At 36.2% G+C, this 9,519-nt stretch overlaps 1 protein-coding gene across 1 annotated transcript in view; it reads right to left on the reverse strand.

Moving 5' to 3' along the window:
* Positions 1 to 2,514: 2,514 nt before the first annotated feature.
* GALNT7 (UDP-N-acetyl-alpha-D-galactosamine:polypeptide N-acetylgalactosaminyltransferase 7 (GalNAc-T7)) overlaps positions 2,515 to 9,519 on the reverse strand; it is a 196,191-nt gene continuing 189,186 nt past the window's right edge. The window contains exons 10-12 of the mRNA XM_006864524.1: positions 6,493 to 6,591; positions 5,675 to 5,803; positions 2,515 to 2,662 (exon numbers count right to left, since the gene is read on the reverse strand). Of these exons, the coding sequence (XP_006864586.1) occupies positions 2,525 to 2,662; positions 5,675 to 5,803; positions 6,493 to 6,591 (366 nt within the window). The 3' untranslated portion in view covers positions 2,515 to 2,524. The remainder of the gene's footprint in view (positions 2,663 to 5,674; positions 5,804 to 6,492; positions 6,592 to 9,519) is intronic.

A 9,519-nucleotide genomic window follows, 5' to 3' on the forward strand; every position in this document is an offset into this window, starting at 1 on the left:
GCAGCCCGATTCGTAACCACTACGCTACCAGAGCTCCTTTTGAGCACATGTAGTAGAATTCTAATCAACACTCACCTACGTACACAACTTATGACTGTGGTTTATAGTAATTTACCATTATTATGTTAGCATATCTTGTGAACAATAATACCAAGTAAATACCGTTAAGTGTTCACTGTTTAGATTTAGAAATGATTACAAGTATTGGGAAAAAAGCGATTAAAATACAGTATTTTATTTTTGTCTCATCTAAAAAACAGGCAACCCAGAATTAAGATATACATAAGCTTCTCAAATTTATCCCTAATAAAATTTTGAATATTTATACAATTTCTACAGAAACATACAGTGTATCAAAATCTGCATAAATCAAATTTATAAAATGTATAGAAATGCATAGTGATATTATCAACTTACAAAGCAAGGATATGGTAATTATTATTTCCAAAGCAGCCTACAGTAGAAAATTGTCATTATGGCAGCAGCTTCTGATGTTTTTTGTGTTTGGTTTAAGTTTTCTGATTTCAATATATAGACTCAGAGTATTTTCTTTAAATGAATTGCACAAAATACCCATTTAAGATTTACATGCACAGTTTATGTGCCACCTTTCTTAGGCCTATGCATAGTTATCAAGGTAATAATCACATGGAAAATGGAGTCTATTTGCAAACACACAAGTAATCAAAGTACCAATTCTCTTTTAGTTTCTTTTTTTAATAGTTGATTTATTTTACAATTATATAAGCATATAAATGTATTCCTCTTAAATATCTCCAGAGATGAATGAAAGTTAAAATGGTTGATCACAGATTAGTAGCAAAATACAAATCGACAGTTCAAAATTATAAATAAAACTCTCTTATTTAGGATGTAATTATGCTAAGTTTGACTCTCCAAATTTAGGAGCTGAGAAGAAAGAAATCTGTAGGCTTTTCTTTTAAACAAATGTAGGTGGGGTTTTGTTGTTGTTGTTGTTGTTGTTGTTTTCTTTTTTAAGCTTTAATTAAAAATATTTTCCACTGGTAGTAGTTTGTGAATTCCTTTCATTATATATAGCATGATTTCAAGGTAAAAAATACTGAATTTACTTGCTATTCCCCATCTTAGTTGTTTCTGTTGTTGTTTTTAGCATTCATACGTTAGGCATTTCTAATGTTTTGGATAGATAATAAAAGGCTATATAGAAATTAAAATCTAATTGTACTATTTAGTTCTCTTATAGAGAACTTATTTGACAAGTACTGTCTTGACAAATATTTAATGCCAAATCTTTTCACTGAAGAAATACACTTCCTAAAAAGAACAAATTAAACATTAGGAAATTAACATCCATCTTAACAAAGTGATTCATATTGTTAATGAAGCCTATTCTTAAGTAGTCTTAAATTTTTTTTTTTTTTTTAAACATGCAGGAGATTTCATTTGGGTAAAGATGTAAATGAAACATCAATTAATTTTTGACTTCCTAGATTGCTTAGGTTAAAATGCCAGGGATTTCATAATACTTGATGTCACAGGGCTTGGAAATTCTTACCTAGGATCAGAATGAACTTTAGACATGTTGACAGTAATATTTTTGTCACCCCTCTTTCAATTTCAAAACAAATTATTTCTAGTTTTCTAAAATGATAGGTATTGGGAAAAGTGAATCCCAAGTGTCAGTGGATAATTTTGCTCTTATGTTGGAATGCCCTTTTGCTATCTTTGGGGTTGGTAACAACAGGAGGCATTGGTAATGCCAGGAAGTGAGGGAGTTAATGCCCCACAATCGTCAAACCCTATGAATAGCCATGGGATGTTGTAATTTCTTTTTCAAGCCATACAATAATCAACTTTATCGTAAATGGTAGCACATAAATTCATTTCTGTGTAGTAAAAGTATTCCTCATACAGATAGATAAGTTCATTGTAACCACCCTATAAATTTCATCAAAAGCTCTTGAAATATATACTGAGAAATGAAAGAGGCACTAAATGTGTTGAAATTCACCTTTCAAAAAAGCAGCATGACTGAAGGAAGGCCACCTTGGCTAGTAACCTGTGGCAGTACTTCAAAAGATGTAAAATTAAATAAAGACATAACAGGTTGATAATCACCAAGTTATATATGAAATTCTGGTTACTCCAACCTTTTTTCAAGTGTGTTTAAAAACGAAAGAAAGAAAACAAATCAAACTGCCTTTCAGACCCCTGAGTGTAATCCCAAAGAAGACAATGCTTTTAACTCTGTCCTAATGAAACAGAGCTAAATGCACAAATTACCAATATCATCTTAAAACAAGACAAAACAAAAAAGATGTAAACATCTACAAAGTTTAAGGTAAAAGCAGTTTTGTAAACAGTAACTGCAGATGAAAATGTTATTGTAAAATCACAGTTTATCAATGTCCTTCAAACTGATCAGGAGGTTCCGGGTCTGGATCTGTACAGAATTAATAATAGTTGCAGCAGGTTTCAGGCGGTTTTCAGTCCTGTATAAATTTATGTGTCAGTAGGTAGGTTATTGTTTACTTTTTTCTTTCTAAACAGTATGGATGTTATTCATTTCCCACTTTTGTGTCGTTTTACTGGTGTCGCATTTGGAGATGAACACTTGATGTAGGACTTCTGAACGATCTAAGCACTTTCCTGAAGGAATGTGAGTAAATCTGTGCAAGTTCTGGAAAACACAAGAAGGTAAAAGAAGTTTGAAATATGGACTCTTGATGGCACTGACATTAGAAGTCATAAAGAGACAATTTAAACCAACTGGACAAGTTTATACAGTCATGGAGTCCTGGTGTGGTGCTGTAGGATAAGCACTGGAGTGCTAGTCACAAAGTCATTGGTTCAAATCCACCAGCCACTCCTCGGAAACCCTATACAGGGTAGCTATGAGTTGTAATTGACTCAACAGCACTTTATCAATCACATACCAACTAAACTTCAGATTTTGGATTTCTGAATTGTTAATCTTCTAATCCCTTTTGATTGTTAAAATATACAGCTCATACATCAGATTCAATGTATATTGTTGTTGTTAAGTGCTATCGAGTTGGTTCCAATTTACATCGACCTGTAGTTTCTGAGGCTGTGAATCTTTGTGGGAGCAGAAAGCCTCATATTTTTTCTACCACATTCAATGTATATAAACGCAAATTAATCATCTTCCTCTCTAAATTTTCTTCTCTAGTTCCTATTTTAGCTAATGGTAATACCAGTTCCCTAGTTCTCAGGATGGAGATATTTTCACTCTAGACTTTCCCTCATTCATTCATATTCCAGCAATCAGTGTCTCTGGACATATCTTTTCTCATTCACACTGTAGATACCTTTATCCCTCATCATCTGTTGTTGGGTTCATAGTTCAGTGGCTCTCAAAACATGGTCATTGGACCTCTGGGGTTATCCAAGATCTTTTTGGGAGTTAGTAAGGCCAAAATTATTTTCATAACACAAAGACCTGACTTGCCTTTCCCACTGTATTGGCATTTATACTTAAGGTACAAAAGCAATGGTGGGTAAAAGTGCTGGGGCACTAAGCAGTGGTACCAAGCTGTGCTAGTACTCGTATTTTTAATTGCTGTATGTTGTTGTTAAGTGCCGTCAAGTCTGTTCTGACTCACAGTAACCCTGTACAGGGTTTCAGAGGAGCAACTGGTGAGTTTGAACCACTGACCTTACAGTTAGAGTTAGCAGTCCACTGCTTATCCTACAGAGCTACATACTCACTGCCACATACAGTGAAAACAGCAAATGCCCGTTTCACTTTAGAATGTCCTTCGTGAAGCAGTTGCTGCTGCTGTTATCTAGTGCCATTGAGTCGATTCCGACTCATAGTGACCCTGTACAGGGTTTTTGAGGAGTAGCTGGTGGGTTCATGAAGCAGTTGTTGTTGTTAAGTGCCGTCAAGTTGGTTCTGACCCATAGCAACCCTATATAGGGTTTCCGAGGAATGGCTGGTGTGCTTGAACCTCTGACCTTGCAGTTCAAATTGACCTTGCAGTCCAGTGCATTAGTCCACAGTGCCACACCAGGACTCCTCATGAAGCAGTAACAAATATTACTTTTATTAAATCTTGACCCATGAGTATACTTTTAAAAATATGAGTCTGGGAGATGAAATGGGAAGTACTCATGAAACACTTCTGCTGCGTGATCGAGTATGACGGCTATCAAGAGGAAAAGCCCATGCAGGACTGTGTTGTGAGCTGCACTAGCTACTTTTCTTCATGGGATACCATTTTGACCTGAAAAACTTATAGACAAATAATGATTATTCAGATTTGGGTTATTCAGACTTGCCTATCACTTCAGGAAAAAGCAAAAACCCATCTGTAGTATTTGTTGCCATTAATAAAATTTGAGTTTTCGAGCAAACATTGGAGTTTTGGAAAACTCACATTTATGACCATGAAGTTGATTGCTTCACAAGAGTTATGACTTTTGTGATGAGGCCAGTGGTTAAACTTTAATGTGTGTTGTTTTTTTTAAATTGTATTATGAAATGTATCAACATATCAAAGATCTACATAAGTCAGTCAACCATTATTTTCAAAAGGAGCAATGCATATGAAAGCACAGACTGATTAAAAAAACAAAGTCTATTCAAAGTGTGAGATAGACCAATGGATTTTAATGTAACAGACAAAATGTAACATTCATTGATAGGGCTTCAGAGTCTAAACTGCAAATAACATTGCACACTGAAGATGTTATTTAGATATTAATATGCAATGGGGTTATTGTCACTTTTACATGAGCTAATATAGGGCTTATAGAAGTCAGAGCCAACATGACGGCAATGGGTCTGGTTAATAGATAAATACTAGGAGCATTTCTCAGGTCTAATTTCCAATTTGGGAAACAGTTAATAACTACTTAACAACAAACAATAATATGACTTTGGAAACTATACATAAATGCATTAATATGTTGGAATCTTCCATTTGTCACAGAACTTTTAATATAACTGAAATACAAAAACTCCATCTAGTGCCAAATTAAAAACTAAATGTGACCTATAAAACAAACAACAGCTACATTTTCCCTGTTTTAGTTAGAAAACAATGCTAGGAAGTTGTGAAGGCACAGATTTCCAACATTTTCATTTATTTGACTCTATCTCCACCTGCTGGGTGACATGAAATATAAGCAGATATTTTTTATGGTATAAATATGTATATGTTGTTGTTGCTAAGTGCCATTCAGTTGGTTCCCACTTGTAGCAACCCTGTATAGAGTTCCTGAGGAATGGCTGGTGGGTTTGAACTGCTCACCTTATACTTAGTAGCCCAGTGCTTATCTTACAGCACCACAGAAGAACTCCAAATATGTATATATAGCTTACGTTAATGAATTATTCATATAGATTTTAAAAAAACAGATTTTGGTACTGGAATGGTGGCTATTATAGCTTCATGGAACACCAATTTTCCTGTTACCAAAATTGCCAGTGAGCCTTCCTGGGTGTCCTGACTTTATTGTATGATAGTATTGTACTGAAAATAAAAAGTGATGCTTCACTATGTAACACTGTGTTAGAAAACCTACACAAATGAATAAATGAGAGAAAAATGTAAGTCAATATGAATGGAAGTTTTAGGATTTATTCATCTAAAGTTTACATGCTGGGTGTTTTAAAAAATTAAATAGAGTATAATATTATTTAAGGAGTTGAAATGCATAATACCTTGAAGTACTGCCATTCCTTAAATTCATTTAGATTACAGTGTGTAATCATAACTTTTGATCCATCAGGACCCTTTGTCAAACATTGGTCATACTGCATGAGTTGATTAGCTTCGTTGATTCGGAAAAGCTATGAAAAAAGAAAGAGAAACAGAAAAAAAACAAACATCTTCCCTACTGATATAAGAAACTTAATTCTTATGAACTCAATGACTTTCTTATTTTTCTATAATTTTTCTGTGGGCTCAGAATGATAAGTTCAAAGCTAGGAATTATATTTAGCTTGAAGACCCTTATTAATACTTAAATATCTGTGTTCTCTAGCCTCTTAGATATAGAATGGATATTAGTACATATTGATTATGTATTAACAATGTAAAAAAAATGAAACAGTGGAAATAGATTAGATAATTAAGTCACAACCTAAATTAGAGACAATACGTATATAAGGATACAAGACAATACATTACTGAAATATGCATTATGGTGTACATTTATTGAAAAAAATCTTGTGGATTATTGAACAGTATTTGCAAATAAAACTGTTAAGGAGCTAGACTAACACAGTTATGGTAGTGATACAAATGTAAACTCACAAGAATGTATTTTAATCTCTTCTATTTAGACATAATTCTACATTTTTAATTGCATATGTGAAAACCATTTTACTATCATCTCCTTAAATTCAATCATCGTTAATTTTCAAAGAATATTTCACTTTATCAAAACAAACCAAATGAACAAATTAAAACTCCATGATTCGTACACCTGATGGCTCTCAAAGCAGACCAATTTAAACACAAAAGTAAGGTTATTTACCTGATTCCCTCCCATCCTGTGGCAGGGCCCTAGTTCAACAAAGCCTCCGTTTGTTTTCCCCATACTATCAATGCAGTAAGCAGTTTCAAAACCTCTGATCTAAAAAACAAATATCAAAATTGAGGTAACAGTTGAGATTTACAAAATGTTTGCATAAGAGTCTTACAAAAAATACAGACAGAATACTCCTTAAAAGTGAGAATGACATGACTTTGGCTCACGTGCTTTGGATGTATCATCAGGAAATACTAATGGCTAATACTGGTGTTACCCACCACGTACTTCTGGGAAACCCTATACAGGGTTGCTATGAGTTGGAACTGACTCAGCGGCATTCAACAACACTTGTGGTATGGCGCTGTAGGATAAGCACGGGTCTGCAATGTTGGTTTCAACTACAAGGTCTGTGGTTAAAACTCACCAGCTGCTCCTCAGAAACCCTATACAGGGTCACGCTAGAGTTGGAACCAACTCAACGGCCCTTAACAGCAACAGTAAAGGACATCATGTTTCGTAAAGTAGACGGTCAGTGAAAATGAGGGACAACCTCAATGAGATGGATTGATATAATAACAACAATGGACTCCAGAACACCAATAATCAGGAGACTGGTACAGGATCAGGCACTGCTTCATTCTGAGGTCAATGAATTGAACTAACTCAGTAGCAACTAACAACAGAGCATCAAAGTAAAAGTGGTTCATGTTAAATGCTGCCATTCACAGTGGAAATCTGGATATGTGTACTGCTAGGTTATTATTGGTTTACCAGTCTTCAGTTCATAGCACAGACTTTGTTGTTGTTAAGTGCCATCGAGTCAGTTCTGACTCATAGCAACCCTGTAGAGAGTTTCCAAGGAGCAGCTGGTGAGCTCGAACCACTGACCCTGTAGTTCAAATCAACCTTGCAGTAGATTTGATAGGACATACGAGTCATCTTTAAAGCAGGATTCTGATGTAGCACTGTAGGATAAGCACTGGCCTGCTAACCGTAAGGTCAGCAGTTGAAACTCATCAGCTGCTCTATATAGGTCGCTATGAGTCGGAACCCACTCGATGGCAGTTACCAGCAGTAACAATGGCATCTTTAAATAATTTATAGCATTAAAATAAATTCAGGACATTGGCCTGTCGATGTTCATAAAATACCACAGAATAAAAACTTAATAAAAAGCTACTATTCGCTAGATTTCAGAAAGATGATAACTTGTGTGAATGAGTAAGGCTACCTAGCTACTGTGGTAATTGACACTAGATCTCTTGGGAACAGAGTTGTTGTTCCCAACAGTCTTGGGATGGTTCCTCGTCCAAGCAGCTATGCCAGCACTTTGGTGGAAGCCTCCAAGGGCTGAGGGGCCACAAGTTATACATGTGGGTCAGGCAATGAAGCTTTTCTCAAAATATGGATAGTACAGGTGAGAAACAAACACTGGTTTCCATTTTTGGAATGCACATTCTATATAAAAATAACCTTTGGGGAAATATTGTGATTTTCTTTATGAATTATAAATTACTATAGATTTTAGATAAATATTTTATTCATGACTAATTAATTATGATTAATCAGCAAATATTGACTAAGCACCTATGATGGCAAGAGGTTTTGAAGATACAAAGTGAACTGAGTCATGGTCCTTAGAATTCTAGGTCTGTGAGGAAGGAGAGAGTAAGTATCATAATAGAGGTGGGGGAGGAAGACACTGCGTGGAAGAGCTCTGAAGAACCCTTAGGAATGGATTTTAAATAGGCAGGGTTTACGCTTGCACGTGCAGAGAAACTGAGAAATAATGTGTAAGGTTTAAGAATCAGAATGGGGGACAAGATGCATTCAGAGGTGAGGTAATAAAGGGAGGACAGAAAATTTGACCCACTTATTCATCAAAAATTTAGTGAATGCTTTTGTGTGCTGGATTCTGATTCATCACTGAACAAATGAGATAAAGCAGTTTTATGTTCTAGGGAAGGAAGCCAGAATATCAGTAACAAACGTAATAGTCAAGTAAATTATCTATTATAAGGTGATAGGTACTGTGGAAAAAAGAAAAAAAAAAAAAAGAGCAAGTTAAGGTGAACATTGCTGGGGGTGGGCGCCATGAAGGTCTCATTGAGAAAGTGACATTTGAGCAGATTTGAAGGGTATTTGTTGTCACCTGCTATCGAGTCAATTCCAATTCATTATAACCTTTGTACAAAAGAGCCAAATGTCTGGTCCTGTGTCAGCTTCAAAATTGCCAGCATGTTCGAGTTCACCCTTGTGACTACTATGCTAGTCCACCTCCCCAAGAGTCTCCCACACCTTCACTGGTCCTCTACTTCATCATTGATTTTCACTGGCTAAAATCTGGCAGCATAGTGGTTATGAATTGGGCTGCAAACTTCAAGGTCAGTAGTTCGAAATTACCAGCTGTTCTACAGGAGAAAGATGAGAAGATGAGGCTTTCTGTTCCTGTAAAGTGTTACAGCCTCAGAAACCCTGTACAGGGTCACTATGAGTCGGAACCGACTCCACAGCACATAACCACCACCACCAATTTTTATAAAAGATCACTAGGAGAAAAAACAAGATGGCAGATTGGGTGGACATGTAGCAAAGAGCTCCGCCAACAACAACACAGAATACCCTCCAAGCAGGCTCAGGAGATGGTCCCAGAACTCTGAACCACATATAAAGGAATACTTAGAAGGTTGGAAGGCTCACAGCTGGGGAATTTGTGGCAGAAGCAAGAAATCTATTGCTTTCTAGTCCAGGACACTCAGCTGCTCCTGGAGCCGCCATCTTGGATGAGACCACGTAGGGGAAGGATCAGAGCGGCCACAGATGCCTGGCAGAACCGCTGAGATAAAGGTGTGGACATTTTTTTCTTTTGGTATCTGTTCATTGGTCCCTTGCTGTCTGCGCACCTCCATTCTGGTGACCATAGGGGTGCCTGAGCTAGTGGGTACCCCAGCCCCACCCTCGGAGGGTTCTACTACACATGCGCACAGATCTTCTCGAAATTTAAAGAGACAGTTTCCAATGAAAACCAAA

This window comes from Chrysochloris asiatica, unplaced genomic scaffold (assembly GCF_000296735.1).
Source record: "Chrysochloris asiatica unplaced genomic scaffold, ChrAsi1.0 scaffold00066, whole genome shotgun sequence".
Taxonomy (NCBI): Eukaryota; Metazoa; Chordata; class Mammalia; order Afrosoricida; family Chrysochloridae; genus Chrysochloris; species Chrysochloris asiatica.